The sequence below is a fragment of the Phyllopteryx taeniolatus genome, chromosome 9 (assembly GCF_024500385.1).
Source record: "Phyllopteryx taeniolatus isolate TA_2022b chromosome 9, UOR_Ptae_1.2, whole genome shotgun sequence".
NCBI classification, from domain to species: domain Eukaryota; kingdom Metazoa; phylum Chordata; class Actinopteri; order Syngnathiformes; family Syngnathidae; genus Phyllopteryx; species Phyllopteryx taeniolatus.
The window spans coordinates 21,757,901-21,778,177 of record NC_084510.1 but is presented as its reverse complement, the minus strand read 5'-3'; the positions used below and the strand labels follow the sequence as shown (position 1 = coordinate 21,778,177).

General features: G+C 41.1%; 1 protein-coding gene across 4 annotated transcripts in view; it reads right to left on the bottom strand.

Annotated features, from left to right (window-relative positions):
- Positions 1–5,343: 5,343 nt before the first annotated feature.
- itga7 (integrin, alpha 7) overlaps positions 5,344–20,277 on the bottom strand; it is a 36,879-nt gene continuing 21,945 nt past the window's right edge. For 3 of the 4 annotated variants that reach the window (XM_061783966.1, XM_061783967.1, XM_061783968.1), the window contains 20 exons: positions 20,030–20,237; positions 19,553–19,749; positions 18,509–18,597; positions 18,309–18,436; positions 18,146–18,241; positions 17,997–18,058; positions 17,409–17,578; positions 15,809–15,958; positions 15,567–15,682; positions 15,043–15,229; positions 14,873–14,947; positions 14,154–14,233; positions 13,987–14,064; positions 13,645–13,747; positions 13,244–13,450; positions 12,423–12,542; positions 12,239–12,352; positions 12,047–12,145; positions 11,013–11,138; positions 5,344–7,684 (listed from right to left, as the gene is read on the bottom strand). In XM_061783966.1, the coding sequence (XP_061639950.1) occupies positions 7,532–7,684; positions 11,013–11,138; positions 12,047–12,145; positions 12,239–12,352; positions 12,423–12,542; positions 13,244–13,450; positions 13,645–13,747; positions 13,987–14,064; positions 14,154–14,233; positions 14,873–14,947; positions 15,043–15,229; positions 15,567–15,682; positions 15,809–15,958; positions 17,409–17,578; positions 17,997–18,058; positions 18,146–18,241; positions 18,309–18,436; positions 18,509–18,597; positions 19,553–19,749; positions 20,030–20,237 (2,558 nt within the window). In that variant the 3' untranslated portion in view covers positions 5,344–7,531. Of the gene's footprint in view, positions 7,685–10,603; positions 10,772–11,012; positions 11,139–12,046; positions 12,146–12,238; positions 12,353–12,422; positions 12,543–13,243; positions 13,451–13,644; positions 13,748–13,986; positions 14,065–14,153; positions 14,234–14,872; positions 14,948–15,042; positions 15,230–15,566; positions 15,683–15,808; positions 15,959–17,408; positions 17,579–17,996; positions 18,059–18,145; positions 18,242–18,308; positions 18,437–18,508; positions 18,598–19,552; positions 19,750–20,029; positions 20,238–20,277 lie in introns of all 4 variants that reach the window. The other variant, XR_009790048.1, reaches the window with a different exon arrangement.

Here is a 20,277-nt window from a genome sequence, read left to right as displayed (position 1 = left end):
ACCAATTGTCGCTGCGAGACCGCCAAAAGGCACGAGCAAAGTCTCGTCTCCAGAATCTCACTGCAGTTGGCATCACCGGTCCTTTGTCCTTTCTCTAATCTTCCAGGGGCCACTACTGAGTGAGATTTGAGGGACCACGTTTAGGACCCCTAAAATACAAATATTTTAACCAGGATACCCATTCTTGCACAAATTGGTGAGTTTTCAGACACGTTGAGGTCCCCCCAAAGGCGATTGGAGCAAGAAAACACAATACAATGGTGCCTTGAAACATTCACATCTTAAATCATCTTCCCCCACCTGAACTGAACTGAACTGAAACACCATTAATCCGTTCATGCAAATGTGTGTGGTTGTTTTAAATACACGACGGCAAATTCTCTTTTGTTGTTTTGTTTGACAGTAAATTTCAACTAGGAGTGGCATTAAACAGTTTGAAGCTTCTTTTGAAGAATTGTTCATGAACTGCCAGACCGCTGCTTCTTGTGAAGTGAGTTGAGTTCACTGCCACCATACAGCGCTCGTATCTCAAATTATTGCTTGCAAGTCAAAGTGAAAAATCGTCCAAAAGACGTCTCGTATCTTGGGTCACTCATATCTCAAGGCACCAGTGTCATTACAAATATATTCCAATGAACACAAAAGCATGTTTTATATGAAAAACAACAACTACTAAGGTAGCATACAATCCATAAAAAACTACAGCACTTTTTATTGTCGATGTACTTGAGAAAAACCTCAATTTGTCGTTCAATATCAAAGTTGAAAACACAGTCAATCAATTACCAGTACAATTATTTAGCAGACAGAATTGCTCAGGTTCAGCCTTTACAGGTCATGTCATATGTTCGGGCCACTTGTTGCTATAGGCAGAATTATTGGGGCGCCGTTATTTGTGGAGGGTTTGGTAGCTTGTGCCATGGCACCAGACAGTGCTGTGTCACAAGCAAATCAGTCTAGATTTTCTGTCCCATTAGTGGTTTCCACCTAATCCTTTATGGACTAGTGCTGCCTAATATTAATATTTCCTGATGCACCCATTTACTCTCTGAGGTATCCTTTAAAATGAAATTAATTGTGATTACCCCATCCAGCCATTCATTTTTCGTACCACTTGCCCCAATTAGGGTGTCAGGTAAGCAGGAGCCTTTTCTTGACTTTGGGCAAGGCGCAGGGCACACCCTGGACTGGTCGCCAGACAATCACAGGGCACAATTAGACAAACAACCAATCACCTTCACACCTACTGTATGGACAATTTAGTGTATTCAGTGAAGCTAACATGTATGTTTTTGAAGTGTGGGAGGAAGCCCACGCAGACACGGCGAGAACATGCGAAATCCACACACAGGAGGACCCAAGCTGGGCTTCAAACCCAGAGCCTCGACTGTGAGGCAGACTTGGTAACCACTAGCACACTGTGCTGCCTCTGATTACATCATGTAAGAAAAATTCCAGTGGTTCTTTTCTAGTAAGAAATAATCGGACGTTGACTTAAATAACAAATTAATCAATCTGGACTGTATTGTATGAGGCCCAGACACATAGCCGTTAGGTCAGCTAGGTCAAAACATTTGAATATCAGCCAGGTTATGACCTTTAACTGACGTGTAACTGTTTGGCCTTATCACAGTTACTCAGTAAGTCTGTGGTCATGAGTGACGCTCTGAAAAGCGTAACAGTATCAAGACAAAGAGAAATGTGGAAGTGAAAAAAGAGAAGTAGAAATTCATCAAACGGCACGAGTTTCCCATTTTCTGTTTCGCCAATCAAAGCTATGACATAATGTATGCGTCAGGCTTGAGTGCACAAATCAGGCATGAATACAAAATTTTTTGGGGGGTTATTATCGAGGGTCTCTTTGGTTCAAAACTGATCCTTGCGCCTCCAGGTGTGACTGTAGCGTGTGACATCACTCCGTGTGCATGCTTGAGCAGATTACAAACCGCAAGAGGTGCTAAGAGTTATTCATCAGCGGCGGCTTTCAGGGCTTTAGGTTTTGGACGTGCCCTAGCGCCGGGAGACACGCCGCCGTACTGCAATGGCTGAAATGTGACAGGTGGAAAATGGGTTGCAAGATTGGAAATTTAGGGGTTTGAAACAGTGGAGATGACATAAATGCACTATTGTACTGTTCTGTTGTGGTAACAAAATAACTATTACAAGCCTGCACCTTTGGAAGAGTTGCGCTTGCATTTGTTTGACTGTTACCAGTAAAACTAAAAAAATGACCGGCATTTGATTACATTGGACAGTATTTCGCAATCTTTATGGAACTCATTATACATACAGAAAAATCTCATGGCATACCACCAAATAAAAATGTTCAAGTTACTCACACATGTCCACAAGTTCAATTCAATGTATATTGACATCCACTCCCATGACGCCCTGCCCGTGGGGGTCATGCAACAAACTCACAGTATTCTGCAAGAAATCAGAACAATTTATTCAGTTTGATTTGCATAGGTTTTCTACTTATCTAAACAAGAGGCCATAATGACAGTCATCCAATAGAGCCATGTCCAAAATAAAAAAAATAAAAAGAAGTAAATAAATAAAAACACACAGACGTCTGCTCCTCTAGGGGACTTACAATCTTGCATGAGACATTCATTTACTTATCTAGTGATGATTTTGCAAACTACTGTCATCTTTTAAGTCTGACTATGTGTGGACTCATAGGGAGAAGAATGAAGTGCTGTAGTCACCCTCCAATGTTCTGCTCCACCCGTTTGCCTCACTGCGCTGTGATACAGTGCAGACTCACTGTACACAGCACTGCACTGTGGAAACAGGAACCGTCCCCACACTCATACAAGCCTGGACAGGAACATGAGAGTCATGCATCGGGTTGAATGCGAGCAGGGGAAAAAAAACACAACAAAATGTGACCGCCACCTTTCCAAACGCTTATTAGGACATGCAGCAGAAAGGTTTTCCATGGAACCCCTGTACAAAGAAGCATGTTGAGGACCCCTATGGGGGCAATTCTTTGCACGTTACACGACGTGAGCGTAACATGAGCAATTTCGGACAGCTGCTAGAAATAAAGACGAACGAAAAAGTGTAAGCACTGTTTGTTCATTCTGTTCAATCTCGGAAAAAAACAAACAGCTGGATTAGGAGGGCTCCGATGCAATCAGCTCAGACCCCGTTTGAACTTCTTTGATTCACGTTCCTGTTATAGTAAAGCTGAGTAAACCCTCCAGGTTAAGCTCAGCGGTCTACATTAAAATAACCCCACAAGAAGACTCACTGAAATGACAAATGGCGGCAATAAATTAGAAGTTTTTATCTATAGTGAGCTTTAGTGGCAGGGTAAAATACATTCCGGGGCCTTGACAAGATTAGTCGCTGCATTTTACTGATTAAAGTCAAACATGTGTTCCTGTTTGGTAAACAAAATAATGACTTAATACACTAATAAAAATGGAGACATTGTAAAATACTAATAGTGGCCATTAGGAACAAATTTATAGCTGATTGGATTACATCACATCCTACCACAGGAAAAGTCAGGTTAAATGGGAAGTATGCGCAACCCAAATAAAACAAATTTGTGTTCAAAAAACAAAATTTTAATGACTGGCTCATAATTAATAGAAATACAATGTTAGAAAGCCCTTTAAATGAATGTCTAAGCAGGTTATTTGTGCAAAAATCGTGTGTCTGCTCACTTCTGTACTCAGTGACTCAACTTATCTCTGAATGCATACACTTATTAGCATGCTCTGTTCACGTTTCATTTTGGAGTATAAAGGAACAGATTCAGTGACAATTGTGCATCCGGCGTAAATGGGGCAGTGCCCCAACTGAACCAGCCGGCAGAAATGTTTGTTTCCCTTGCAAAAATAAAACAAAAACAAAAGAAAAACAAACAAACAAACAAAAAAACAGCAACAGCTTAGTGAACATGACAGGTGTATGCCAATTGCATCAAGCCCATTGCCATCAACCAAATTATGTATCCAAGTCAATATCAAGACTTTAAACCCAATAGAGCATGCATTTCACCTGCTGAAGGGGGTCACGCCCAATAAAAAAAAACAACTGAAAGAGCCTGCGATTGAAAAGCCTGGAAAAGCAACACAAAAGAAGAATGCTAAAGTTTGGTGATGTGAGTGTGTCAAGTCGGTGGAGTTATTGCAAGTAAATGATTTGAAACTAAATATTAAAGCCCAGTCACTTTAATATGCTTTAAATGTATCTGTTCCAGTACTTTTGTGCAACAAAATAAATGTGGTGTTGCATTAAAAATAAAAATGCAATGCTTTGGTGCCGATATGAATCAATATACAGCAGCCACTCAACTTCAAATTGGGGAATGCATGTTTAGGTGTAGTTGTTTATTCAGACATGAATGTGAAATGTTTGCCTCGAAATCTCAGAGGAGGTTGTGGGATGCTTATCTCATAGCCCATTAATGTTTTGTTTAATTGCGTGACTCAAAGGGACAGATTGACCAGTCACATGGTTTGATTTCCAATATATATGTCACAAACAAACACAAAGTAAGGGAGCATATTGTTGAGCAATGCAGGAAATGCCGCCTGAATCACAACCGTTTCCTGCATGTGGCATCAGGCTCAACACCAGAAGAGAACAAGCGCTCAGCTGCAACGCCCACTTTGCCTGGTGTAGTACGCCCTCTGCTGGATATCTTGTGTAGCGCGCACTTCATTGCGCAAGGATAAACTGGGTACATTTTGAACTCTTATTAAAAAGAAACAGATCATGCATCCCCCCCCCCCCCCCCCCCCCCCCCCCCCCCCCCCCCCCACACACACACACAATTTAATAACATGTCTGTGACATGCTTTTGTCAAAACACCCCAAGGATAAGTCATTATAACATATCCTTACACCATATTTTTGTCTTGCTGAAAATAGAACATTTGAAAGAGCCATCGTGTCCCATGCAAGTGAGCCAGCCCTCATCCGCTGCGCCAATGGCGAGAATTTATTGTGTTTCTATGACTAGGGGAGGAGCTCGAGGTGGCTAACTGTGAAACACCGGTAAAATCCCAACAAAGACATCAGGGATTATGGTTTCTCTTGCGCCGGTGGCACAAAGCCACGAAATTACACTTGGTCAGTTACTGTGCAGAACCACGTATGTGGCGCATGCAACAGACACTTTTCCAAACACAAATACGTATGTCGCCCCCATCCGCACCGCGTCACCAACTTCAACCGAGCAACCTGTGCGTTTGACGAAACTCAATGCAGCTCTGCTTAACCTTTGGCTTTGATGTCGTGTTTCCCTCCCCCTTCGTCCACTCTGCAAATGAATGGCCTTTGCATGAAGTCACAAGTGGCTAATTTAACCAAGACAGCAGGTAAAAGATTTTCTTGGTTGTTTTAATTTCACACTTGATGGGCGGACAGGAACTAGAGACTCAACTATTGGCATACAAACAATTAAAGAGTAATTTTTTTTCTCATAAAATGTCCTCTTTAGATCATACCTGAAATATTTAAACTTACTGAATTGCAAAAATCAGTTGTAGCAGTTTCAAAAAGAAAAAAAAAACTCTTGTTACATGTTGCTAGCCAACTAAATCTCACCAGCTTTTTCCATCAGGTCCTTCATTGACAAGCAGAAAAAAAACACAAATGCAGAAATGCATGATGGATCGTGACTTTTGCGGTTTAGCTATGATTAAAAGCGTCTTCATGGTGACAAACAGCAACAACAATGAACTGATTGTCATGAGCATCAAACAGTCTCAGCCTGGCAAAGGCTCGATTCAAGCTCAAGCAGTGAGAGATTCAGAGATGAATTCTAGAATGTCAGATGACTGAACATGAAATATGTAAATGTGTAGGAAGAAAAAGTATTATTGTTGCACACATGCTTGATGAAAACTGTGAGGGTAATTTATTTTTTTTACCCCTGCCAAGTGTGAAAGTGCAATAATAGGTATTGTTTTGACCACTGTTGAGTAGTAAATTCCTTTTTTTAATTATTATTATTATTTCCACTAACCTATATAGCTGAGTCGTGCCTGTGCTGAGCAAGAACCCATTACAACAATCCACACAAAGGTGCAGTTACAATAAATTACTTTTTTTTTTTTTTACATTTCGTATTTACAGGGGGTCCTTGGTTTACGACGGGGGTCCGTTTCTACGATGGCAATGTTACCCGAATTTGCGCCGTAACTCGCCTTTTTTATTATTATTTTTTATTATTTTGCGCCGTAACTAGTCTTAGTAAAGTCATACAATATGAAAAGCACTTCTAGGCCGTAAATATAAAACAATTAAATGAAAAACAGTAAGTGAGTGAGTGTGTCTTCTTGTGCCGCCTAACGCCGCATTCTTACAAACAACTTCTGGTACTACGACATGTATGTATGTCGGGGCGGTCATAAACCGAGAACCCTCTGTACAGTCCACTTGCATTGGGGCCAAAAGGCTGCTGTGACTAACCATATCCAGCAGATTGTGCTGAAGCCGGGTTGGAGTGGAAGCATGTTTGTTGTTCTAGTTATCCGCTCTCTCATGCATCCATTTTTGAGAGCGCTGATCTTCATTGGGGTTGACTGGAGCCTATCCCGGTTGACTGGGTTGGTCAGCAGTCAATCGCAGGGCACATAAACAAGATACATATTCAGTCTCACATTCACACCAGCGGACAATTTAGAGTACCTGTGTCAAATTCAAGGCCTGGGGGGTCAAATCCGGCCCGCAACATAATTTTTTTTGTGGCCCACGAAAGCAAATGATATGTGTCCACTTCATGATTCTTGCCATTTTTCCTTCACTTTTTAAAGATATTTTCGCGGCTCAAACATGTAGGGATGTGTAAAAGATGCTAGCCGAAGTACCATCCATTTTTCAGGGGGGTGTCGTTTCACGCATTCTGTAGACACAGGCATACCGGTCCACTGAGGGAAATGAAATGAAACAAAATGTTTGACACCCTTGGTTTAACGTCTTCAATTAACCTAACAAGCCTAGTTTATGCGGATATGGCGATGAAATCGGAGTATGCCATAGATTTTGGTTAGGTCTGGACGTACTAAATCACACATTTTTCAAGTTTCTGCCAGACCCACTTAGGTCCAGAAGTGGTGGGAAATTTCCACAAACACCAGCAGGGGCTCCATAAAATAGCACAAAAAAAAAAAAAAAAAATCATAAAAACAGCACCTTTCTGGGGAATTGATTTTCGGCCATTTTGACAGGTCTGCCTTGCAGACACGACAACTAATATAATCATATAAAAATTGCCCATATGAGTCGTCAGTGCTATAGCAGTTAAGGCAAAAAAAATAAAAATATAAAATAGTAGTCCTTGTCACAGGCTACATCACCATAGTCCCATATGCATTACAATCGCTATATATGCTTCGAATACTCCACGATGGCTGTGCAGTCACTCCGTGTGTCTTACGTGCTCAAGATCCAGTCTTTGGCAACGTGCACGCGTGAACGCTTCCTCAGTTTGTTTGAGTTCCAAAAAATTAGTGATACGCTCAAAAGGAGGAGGGGTGTTGCAGGTAGTTGGGGGTTGGGGGGGTTATGAAGTCCCGTCGCTCCAGTGCGTGGCCCATTCCTTTTTATGGACGCCGGATTTCTCTGTCTGGAACTGGGGCCGCTCCTGGCGGGGAATCTTCACTGCGTGGTACTGAGGCAGTTTGTCCTTGAGTTGGGCCCGTTGGAAGAAACCACACTGGGGTCACAGTCAGAGGGGAAAAAGAAATAAATACACACAATTAACATGTTGAATGTGTTATTTTTGAGAGTGGCGGTGTCTGCTTTTTCCATGCCTTTTAGAAAACACCATTCTTAACGAGCCACCCTGACCAACAATGGAGGATAACGAAATTTTACAAAAACAGCCGGAAAGTCAAGAATGTGGAGTATAATACTGCAGCGTCCAGTGTATGCTATCATTAGCATAGCATGTGTTCATTTGTATTCTCTAATGTTACGATAATGTAATGGTAAAAAAAAAAAGAAAGAAAAGAAAAGAAAAAAACGCACTCCTGCAACAAAGTGGAGACTATGGAGTACAACACAACAGCATCCAGAGGTCAGGCACAGCGACAGCGCACGCTAGCATTAGCATGTTTGTCTATTTTTATCATTTCTAGCCGAGTATCCTCTAATGTTACAATGACATGGTGGAACGAAAAACAGACTACTGCAACAAAGTGGAGACTGTGGAGCACAACACAAGAGCGTCCAGCGCTAAGGCACAGCAACAGTGCAAGCTAGCACGTGTTTATTTTCGTCATATTCTATGGATGAGCTAGCATGGGAATGTGTGTTGATTTCTAAATGTGCATCCTCAAATGTTACAATAGTGCAAGCTAACATTAGTACCCATCCATCCATCCATTTTCTGAGCCGCTTCTCCTCACTAGGGTCGCGGGCGTGCTGGAGCCTATCCCAGCTGTCATCGGGCAGGAGGCGGGATACACCCTGAACTGGTTGCCAGCCAATCGCAGGGCACATAGAAACAAACAACCATTCGCACTCACAGTCACACCTACGGGCAATTTAGAGTCTCCAATTAATGCATGTTTTTGGGATGTGGGAGGAAACCGGAGTGCCCGGAGAAAACAAACATTAGTATGTATCTTTATATTTGTCATGTATTATTTTTATACAGATAATTGTTGTCTCCATTGTCTCCTCTGGCTCCTAAATGGATTGTCTTTGTTTGAGGTCGCAACGTGACAAATACAAGTTACCCACAAACTAACTTGTCCATGTAACACGTAAACAAACACATCAGTGTTACAACATGTCAATTATTATTTGATCATTTAAGTAATAAGTGACAAAAAAAGAGCAGTGTCCTGGCTGGTCCAGCGATACCAATTATATACAGTCCATTATACCTCTGAAAGGGCTATTTTAAAGCCTCACTTCACAGGTGGTTTAAAGATCATTTAATGCTGCGAGGTGAAACTCACATCAAACACAAAAAGCATCCACAGCCTTTGTAAATCAGTGCTGTTATTCCACACACTAACACATTAAGCACCTGTTGATTGTGGCACCCACACAAACACACGCTCAGGTAAAAGAGTAATTGAGTTGTGAAGCGTGACAGGCCAAGCAAGTGTGACAAGTGCAGACAGTGTACAGCAACACACAGTACAGCAGGCATCTCGAAAGCCCACGGCTGCGTGGTGTTCACAAGACGAAATATACTCAATAGTGACGCAGTAATGCTCCATGTTAACAGCAACCTCTGTGATTTTTGTTTTTGTTTTTACTTTGCTTATGAGACTCCTCCCCTAATAAGCGACTGTCCAATAATTGCAGGACTTTTGCATACAACTGTCATTTTTGTCTGTTTGAATGGAAATTTTTTAGGCTTTGTCATACTCCGTTGTATAGCAAAGTATGTGGTTTTTTATTTCAAGGATTAAAATGTGACTACAACTGTGGATCCATGTATTAAATTGTGCATTAATGAATTAAAATGTACCATAATTCTATTCATCTTTAATTTATTGATATATTGTGTAAAAAAATTAATTAGGAAATGAAAATGAATTCAGTTGAAATAATAACAATAACATAATGGCATGTTGGGGTGTCTTTTATGCATTATCCCGCACATCACCTGAATATTTTTCACTTTATACAATATTTTGTTTTTACCAAAAAAGATTAAACTCTCAATTCAAATGTTGATCTGTGTATATAATTGTGCAATAATGAAAAATATCATCTGACATAATTGTATTTACTTGATTTTGAATTGTCTAAAATTTTGACATCATTGATCTATTATTAAAAAAAATTAAAAACATAATAATAATAACAATCCCCTGGTTTGAGGGCACAGTATAATGCAAACATAGATTTACAATTTTAATTAATATGTTGCTCCATATATTGTGCGTAAATAAATTAAAATGTAATCTAATTTTAGTTTCTTTGTTTTTTAATCCATGTATTGATTTATTATCCATCCATCCATTTTCTGAGCCGCTTCTCCTCACTAGGGTCGCGGGCGTGCTGGAGCCTATCCCAGCTGTCATCGGGCAGGAGGCGGGGTACACCCTGAACTGGTTGCCAGCCAATTGCAGGTATTGATTTATTATGCAAAACAAATTAAATTTCGGATGCATTTTTAAACATTATCCTACTCATTTTGTGCTGTTTAGCGAATTTTCACTTTAAATAATAATTTTTTTAAAAATTCCGTCCATAAATCTAACCTGAATGCTGATGTGCAAAAATGTGCTAATAATTGATTGAAATTACATTTTCCTTACTAGAGATGCAATATGAAGCTAAGAATGTGTCGTTATGTGGCCAGGCTCTTTAGTAAGCAATTCGACTTTACAGTACCACAGTACAATGAGCCCAAACATTTGGTACACCCTTATGAAATATAATATCAAAATTATTTATTTAACATTCGCTTTATTACTGTGGTTGTAAAACGGTACTGCTTTACCATAAAGTAAGGGGTAGGCTACTTCAGAGGTGAGAACGGTTAGACCATTGCTGTAACATCACTTATTACAGTATTTTTTTTATTTATGTTGTCCTTGAGAACACCAGGCCCCCGTAAACGCAGGCGAGCGTGAAGTAACAGCAACCGTGTGGCAGCCATCTTTACCGCTTAAAGGGAGGGAGAGGGAGGGGAGCGAGCGGGCCCGACTGAAATGTGTTGTCATTACAGTTCCGAGGCCTGCTTCTCCACCTCCGAGGGCTGGATGCCCAAATGGGCGCGGTAGTACTCCGTGTCATACTGTTGGCGCCTCTCGCTGCGCTTGAAGAAGCCACACTGGCGTGCCAAAGATGGATGGCGCACAGGGAGGAGGTGAAAAAGAGGAAGGAAGAATTTAAAATAAGTGAAAAGGAGACAATGGCTATGATTTCCACCAAGCAACCATTTCGATTCAACACGTTTTGTATCTCACAATCATGATGATCTCTCTGCTTTTGGGCACTCTTCATCTACAAACTTCATAAAGTGGAATGATGGACGTGTATCCTTTATGGTTGTAAGTATATGATGTCATTACCTTCCACAATATGCAGACCAGAAGCGTTAGCAGGAGGATGCCTGCCAGGACGGCGATGAGGATGATCCACCAAGGGATTGAGTACTGATCCACAAGACCGGGCTCGGGATAAATCATCACTGGAACCTGCAAATCATGAAGACCTTTCAGAGAGGACACCTTGTGAAATCTGATATTGTGTAAATTGCTAGCAACGTGAAAAGGTGATATCCATTTCGTAAAATTTGTCTTTTTAAATATACAGTTGCCATATAATTAAAAAACTAATTTACAATATATAGAGTTCACTAATTCCTAAATTCAGAATATACAGTATTTCACATTTGAGGCTTGATGTAATACCCTTCCCCTGATTGATTTTGTTTTATTAATATAAAGTACAGTATATAAAGTAAAGGATTATATTCAAATGTGGATTCTTATATTAAATTGAGCATTATTAAAATGTAAACTATTATTGAACATATTTATTTGTCTATTAGGCAGCAGGCATTGGATTTTTAAAGAATAATTCTAATATAATTTTAAAGGAACTACATTTATAGCTCAAACTTTATGCCCTACAAAAATGGCTTATACATACAGTATATAGTAAATAAAAATAAATGGTTTGAATTGTAATAAGGATTCATACGTATATTCATTAGAATATCATGTTTTTATTATTATCCAGTGACCATAGGGTAATCGAACATTTCACATTAAAATAATAAAGCCGTTAAAAAAATAATGAATTCAGATTTTAATTAGTTGATTGATTCATTTATTTGGCTCATGATTTTTTTTTATTTTTGCACCAAAAAAAATAAATAAAAAATGACGCTGTCTATGGGCAAGAGGTGGGGAACACCCTGGACTGCTTGTCAGCCAATCGCAAGACAACTCTAAAGATTTTGACATTTGGTACATTTCACAAAAAAAACAACAACAAAAACAACGATGGTGGCCAAATACAATTATACTTCTGGGTGTGTATAAACCTTCATGATATGGGAATTACTGTATATAAAACCACACACGATTGTGGAAGCTACCTGCGCTGCAGCATCCCTCAGGAGCAGATGTTTGATGGTGGACTTGACGGTGATTTCTGCTCTGACCAGCAGCTCCAGAGCGCTGACTGCCGGGAACTCCTGAGAACACATAGCAGAGTGGGCACTCGCATGAGGCAATAGCAAAGTGATGTTTCGGCTTTTTGGCCGCCAGAACATCCACGCAAACGCTACCTCGAGGAAAGTGCTGTTCCACAACCTGCCGTGGATCCTGAGCACAGCCTGTCCAGAGAAGCTGTGGAGGGGGCACTGCAAGAGCATGCAACGCGCTGACCCCAGGAGACAATCCTGTCACACCAAAACGACAGTCAATAATCCTAAAGGTTAGGATTTATATTATTTCTCCTTCTCCTCTCACCAACTTGAGCGACTTGCGCCTCTCGGAAGCGGCCACAGCCGGAGAGGTTCGTCTCACGTTGCCCCCGCTCGTCTCTTGGCCTTCGAGATCCGGGTGGGAGCGGCGTGCTCGTCCGGTTTGCTGACAAGCCGAGCAGACAAACATGGAAGCCTTTATTATTTATGACTTCACTTATGTGAATATTCTAATTGATCCAGGTAATTTCATTCTCAGGGCATTAAATCGATCACAACTGGACTGTTCTGTTTATTTTAGAAACAGCACTCTTTTGGGGACAAAAATTTGTATATTCTGGACAGGGAAGATGGGTGGTTTGAAAGAGGGGAGAGAGAGGCCATCTACACTTAGGTGGAAAAACCATCGTTTGACAGAGGAGGCAGCTTACGACATCACCTATCTCCCACTTACAATGCTGTCCTTTGGTCCATTCCAAAGAGTCTCAATAATTCTGCTTCTGACAAACAGCACTGTCTTCTTGACCGTTCGGTAAGTCCACTACCACTTTACAACTGAATGGAATGTTAATGAAGGAGTTTACACACTACGACTCTTGTGGAATGACAACGGCTCTCCTCCTTTCTTGCATTTCTAACGAATGATATCGTACATGGTTTGGGGCGTGCCCCTAAATTGGAGCATAAATAGTTGAGTTTTCCACACAAACACTGGATTAGTGTGTCCTAACTAAGCCTTGTTGTATTAACTGATGAAGCTCATTTTATATTTGTGTGTTTGACTTTTTGTCCTATTCAATGAACAGGGGTGGAACGAGGTTCCACTGTATATCCATGATGGACTTCCTCCCATCTTTCCACACTCACCGTTTGATTGACAGGTTGCGTAGGTGAGGGGCCACGCAGACTCAAAGGGTTGATAGCCCCTGCCGGAGTACAGTGGGATGCCAAATGTCCGTCAAAGTTCAGGCTAGCCGGGTACAGGAGCCACTTGCCATTGGCCAGCTCGTATGGCCACATGATGTTGAGGAAGGCGGAGCCAAGTGTTTGCAGAGCTTGCCCGGGATTGGCCACCTAGGAGGAGGACATATCCTTTAGCCACAGACGTAGAAACTTTGGTTACCTTTTAACTAACTTTTTAAGCCACACACCCCTTTCAACATCGAGACAGAAAAGGAGAAATTATACTTAGTATTAGATGTGCGTATTTCAGGCTGAAGTGGTTTTAAGATTGACTCAGTTAAAGTGGAAATGTTGGTTTTCCTCACCACAAACTCAAAGTCCACGGGGCTGCCGACGTCCTCCAGACTGCTCATGGCGCTCTCGCCCTTAACAGCACCGCTGAAGAAGAGCTGGTGAGGACGAGCCAGCCTGCAGTAACACACAATCGCAAAAGCTGTACACAAACACACACAAACACTTACCCTTGCATGGCTGAAAGATGTTTATTTAGTATAATAATAATAATAATAGTTCGTGTTCTATGGTTATCATCATTCTGGATACCTGATACCATCCTGATCATTATATTATCTTTGTAAAAGCAGATTTTTTTTTTTCAGATGGTCTCTTCCATTGGGGCCGGTGAGTGTAAAGTAGATGTTACTCACCCGCTGACCGACAGAGGGAGCTCTATCACAACTTTAGCCATCGCTGTGATCGGTGCCAGGTTAGGCTGCTCACTGATGCTGAATACAAATAAAAATAATAATCAAATCAATACCTGCCTCAGTATAACGTGTGGCCATTTTGAAAATGTCTACTAAAAGGTACTTGCGTCGTCAGTTGGAGGTCAGCGGTCAACTCAGTGGTTTCTATTGTGATGTTGGCCGTGCTCAAGTTGATGGAGAATTGTAACTTCAAAAAGTGATTAAAAAAACAATTGAAATGTTATTAGTAGATCATATATTATTAAAATATATTATATTGTCTTCTTAAAATCATTTAAAAATACATTTCTACTGCTTTTTTTTTGCATGTTTTAAATTGTATTTTCTGTACACCTGACTGAGAAGTCTACTGTACTACAAATACATACAGACATTATTATTATTATTATTATTATACAAAGTAAAATTATTTTGAAAAATATTATATAAGTAAATATTGCACGTGGAAATAAATGCTACTGTGCTACAAATATACATTTAAACCATTATTATAGACCACATTCTAATATTGTGTACAGTATTAAAACAAAACCAAATATATTTATTGAGTTAGCTTAAAAAACTTTATCTATATAATTGGGGTTATTTAAAAAATACATTTGTGTTTTTGTTTTCTTCCCATGTAACAGGCAATCAATTCAGTCACATAGAGCATTTGATTTCATTTAAACGTGTGGATTATAATTACAAATATATAGTTAAAAGCATTAAAAGCAATTCAAGCACTAATTTTGCAAGCATTTTACAGAATTAGAATAAGAATAAATAAGTAAATATAATATAATAATAAATAATACATGCATTCAATCCAAATGACTGAGCTCACCTTGGTGTTTCTTTTCACGGGATTTCCCAGGTCGCATTCCACGTCGGAGCCATTTTGGTTGGCTTGACATCTCATCTGGAAGCGAGTCATCAAAATCAGCAGAAGTAAGCGAAAGTGTCAACATATTGCATCCCACTGAACATCTTTAGTGATGGCCGCCCCCAAAGCACCTGAGCGGGCACCCTGGAGCCGGCGTAGGAGAGCGTTTTCGGAAGGGAGATGAGCAGCTGAGCGGCGTGGGCGTCGTCGCCGTCCTCCTCGGGGCGCTGCGGGTCGGAGGGTGCGTTGGTCACGGTGATCTCCAACACCACCACGCGCTGGTCGGACAAGGAGAACACCTGCACGTCATCCTCGTCCCTGAGGCGCACGGGCAGGGCGAAGATTAACACCACATTATGATCATTTGTAGGAAAACTGCGCACCGCAAACCCCTGCACACACCATTGGTCAGTTGTAGAGCAGTCACTTAGAGCAGCCTTTCCCAAACTTTTTAAACCACACCCCCGTTCGACACCTCGACAGACACGATTCAACTTTTTACCACCATTAAATCCCAATTCAGAATCCTGGCTTGGATTTAACCAAGATGGCTGCAGAGTGGCAAGGGCCATTCATACTTTGGGCTACCTGTTGCTAGGCAGCAGCCAACATCATCCACCCCACCCCACTCTGAGTGCATGTTGCACACACTAACTTTGGCAGGGGGGTGAACAGGTCAGAGGTTGGAGGTCGCGTTCCAAAGCGGTAGCTCAGCTTCAGGTTGCTCTGGCAGATTTTGTCCAGGCCGCATCCCTCGCGCAGGAAGTTCACCTTCAAGAAGGAAACAGGACATGATGGTGAGTACATATTAAAGACTCTGGACATGAAATGCTGCAAGTGAGACGTTTCAAAGTTAACTTCATTGAGTAGAGTAGTAGTAGAAGCAGTAACCCTGACCTCTGAGTGCATCGTGTTAGAAGGCGACACGTTGAGCACAGGAGCCAGTTTCTCCAGCCGCTTGTCTCCAGAGTGCCTGCGCGGGGGCACAGGTTTGATGGTGTGGGTGATGGCCAATGAGATGGGCCGCAGTTTGTCCCCGATGTTCTCCTGCATGGAGAGAGGAATTTGTACATATTACAGAGTTACTCAATTTCATGAATTGCTTTGGGGCGAAAGGCAAACTACACCCTGGACTGTGCCAGTCAATCACACATTTTGAGACACAACCACAAAAATATTTTGTCGCAGCTCAAGGTTGCCTTGATTCCCTTGAATCATTTCAAGTATATTTTCATAGACTCCGTGCATTCTGAATCTACATGCACCTTTTTAAAAAAGTTGGTTTGTAATAATATTATTTTATTGCTTGCATTTACATGTTTTAATTGTTTTAATAACTTGTTTGTAATCAGGGCATCATTGGAAAAGAAAGCTTGCTCTCACCTGTCCCTGAATAAATAAAGGTTGAAATGAGAACCATTTACACTCACAGCGTCACTGAGTGGGAATTTAACCAGCGTAAGCCGCACAGAATTCAGGTGAGTGAACCACAACACCGGCAGTGATTTCATTTAGTTATTATTTTTGATTCATTTGAATTTTTTCAATTCAAAAGGTTAGAGTATGTTAAAATATGTTTGAAATTCCCAGATTTACCACATCATGACATACATTACATTTACCTGCCCCCAAAAGGATTCCAATTTAATTCAATTTAATTTGATTTGTGAATTCTAAAAGGTAGCATACATTAAAAGATTATTTTTAAGTCACCAGATTCACCAATTCAGGACATATTACATTTACATGCCCCAAATTGATTCCAATTTAATTATCCATCCATCCATCCATTTTCTGAGCCGCTTCTCCTCACTAGGGTCGCGGGCGTGCTGGAGCCTATCCCAGCTGTCATCGGGCAGGAGGCGGGGTACACCCTGAACTGGTTGCCAATTCAATTATATATTTTTTAAATTTAATTTAATTTGTCAGCTTCAAAGGTTGGAGTGCATTGAAATATGTTTTTAAATCATCAGATTCACCCAGTCATGACATACATTACATTTACATAACCCAAAATGATTCCAATTTTGTTTTATTTTATTTATTTTAATTTATTTTAATCACAGCTTGGCCCCCCAAAAATGTATTTTGATTTTCTATTTTCAAATTCCGATCATAATCATACAGCATTATAGCTTTAAAAAAAAAAGTCAGCCCAACATTACACTATACAGTCAGTCCTAAAAGCTCATCTGCTATGGACTGCAATGATGCTGTTACGCCACAAAATGTAAATTTGACATTTAATTTAATATTATAACAGTAATACCGTTAATGTTTTATTCTATTTTATTACACCGTATCATTATCTCATGAACAGAAAAGCAATGCCAGTATGGTATCGTCTCAGACACTTAAAGATTGTCCAATTAGATTGCTCTGATGTCATCCCCATTTACAGCTCACAGCCACTAGGGGTCATATTGGATTGATATATTGTATGTGATGATAGGCTACGTTGTCCTAACCAGCAGGATAGTCGTTAAGTCTTACTGACATGGAGCTGGAAGGCAGCGGTGGTGCACGCCGGGTGCTTCTGGCGATGCAGCTCCACCTCCTCAGTCTGCGTGTACTCCGGCTCCAGGGAACTGCGGCCCAGGAAGTTGACGCGGTGCGGCAGGCCCAGCTTCCTGCGCTCCGAGTCGGCTTCAAAGCGCACCAGAAGGGCTTGAAGGTGGGTGGTGCGCAGCGAGGGGGAGAGATTGAAATGTGGAAATGTCACGACGGACAATGGGGGAGAAGGACTTAACATTCTCAAATGGACACTTAGCAAAATCGGGTATTAGAAATTCTGCTTATACGTTTAAATATCGTATTAACCAACAAAATTATTGTGGTTGCATTGGAGTTTGTTGTGTTGTACTGTATCATACTGCCATGTGTATAATATTATAATAATACTTTGCTCTGCACGCACCACAGGTGAGTTACAGAACGGTCACTTAGAGCAGATTTTCAGAAAGTTTGGATGCTATGCATCAGTGCCGTGCAACAGGGGGGAAGGGGTAGGACGGGGCGGCGGCCCCAGACATCCACCTTTGTGCAAGTGTGCCTAATATTGTGGTTGAAAAGAGGCCAGACTCACTTATATGTGGTGAGTAGTGCACCGGGTGGGCCGTGTAGACGAAGCAGGTCTTGACCTCGATGCTACAATGGAAGAGCAACAGAGGAGCCCAAAGAGATCAGGAACACACGAGGAGTGAACGTTACAATGTGGCTTGGATCTGTTCTTACCAAACGCCATCGCGGCCCTTACAGTTATGCTGGGCCAGATCGATGTATTGTGGGTCAATGGATATTTCCCGAATCACGTGGATGACTGGACGAGACCTTTGCGGACGAAAAGGAATAATCAAAAGAATGTTAAGAGAAGGATCAGCGGATCTGCTTTTTATACCTGAAGAGCACCACTGAATTATTGAGCGAGCCCACAGCCATGTCTGGATAGTGGTTCTCATCCACGTCCAGGCCACCTGAGATGGAGTATCCAAAACGCTTCACATCAAAGTCTTGGCCATCCAGCACCTAAGATCAATATAAAGAATAACCAATCAGCTGTTCCCTTCCTGAAATTTGCTTGATCTGCTTTGGACTCACCTGAGCGGGTTTGGTTTCAATTCCCGAATCTGAACCTCTGTAAATGAACACCTTGCCGTCCCCATCGAATGGAGCTCCAACGGCGATGTCTGCACAAAAATTAGATCGAGTTTTATATTTTGTGTAAGTCAGCAGTGAGGGTGCTAGAGCAGAGGTTCTCAAACTTTTTGGGTTCAGGGATCCATACAGGGAGGACATTTCTTTTCCAAGGACGCACTAATAAATTGCCAACAACATAATGCCAGTTAAACATATAGTAACTACCACGTGTATTCCTAAATATCCTAGTAGTTAGAAAGTTGCCTATTTTCAAGAAGAAAGTCGTAATGGTATAATAAAAAATTCATATATTTTTGAGACAAAAAATTGCTAAGTCATGAGCATAAAGTCACATGTTTTACAAATTGCTGAAATATTCACAACAAATACTTAATTTGTTGGAGTAAAAATCTTGCCAGATTAAAGTAGAATTTTTCCAAAATAATCTTGTCATACTCTGATAATAAAGTCAATGTTTAACAAGGGAAGAAAGTCATATCTTAACAAGCCAATTTTAAAAATACAGTACAACTTAATATTATATCTTTTTATTCTGGAGAAGATGCCATTATTGTCAAAAGATCGGATTCTATTCTCGAAAAAAAAATACTCCTTTTGTTTTTTTTTTATTCTTGTAATAATACAACTTTTTTTTACAACTTTATTCATGCAGGGATGTCAGATTTATGAGATAATACGTCACACAATCATATCAGAGGTTTTGATGGCCCCAAAGCTAAGGTGGGAAGGAATAATTGGTTTATGTTTATTTTATCAGCGGATGGTCCACATATTGCATGTATATAAAACTCTTTGTTTTAGTTTCAATAGAAGATTTGATCATCTTTTGTAACAGCATGACAGTTTTATACTGTGATGAAAAAAAGTTATGCCTCCCAAGTTGTTCCATCACTTTAATACACACTGTCTGAAAATAGTAGCGTAGATTCTATGTTGGACTCTGGAAATGGATTTCTGTATACCCCAAACATGATTGACCCTCACCTCCATATCCGTCCTGGTCCAGGTCGCCTATGTTGCTGACCGTCATGCCAAACATGGAGTCGTATGTCCCATTGAGACGGATGGGCCGGGCCTGATCGTCCCAGTGACCAAAAGGGTTCAGGTACACGTAGACAGCGCCGCCGATCTCTGCCTTACGGTCAAAGAAATTGGGTGCTCCCACGATCAGGTCAGTCCAGCTAAGGACACGAACAATGATTAAAAACCCTCTCAAGACATTCTGGAATAGTATCAATCAGTCAGTTTCCATCAAGTGGTTTGGTTCAGTTTGTTACCAATCCTTCACTCTCGCCGTCTGTTTCTTTGTTTTTCAGACAGTCACCACTGCACTGTCGTGTTTTGCATTATTTCACCATCATTGTTTTACCTGATCCCAAATTTACTGTCGCAAATTGAACCATAACACTTGGTGGAAATGCAATTTAAGGACAAAAGAGATCCGGCCCCCTAGCTCCTCACCCATCATTGTTAAGATCGGTGGTCGCCACCGAGTAGCCGAAGGAAGATGCGAGCTCCTCTCCCCAGAAAATGTGCTCGGGCACTAGCCGGTAAATGTTGTCCTTGCGTAGCAGCACCACGGCCCCCGTGTGATTAGCCCGCGGTGCACCCGCCACAAAGGTCAGCTCACCGAGGCTCATTATTCCCATGGCCGAGTCCACAGAGAAGCCTGGCCGAGGAGGTGGAAGGGGGTAGTTAGGCTCAGAATT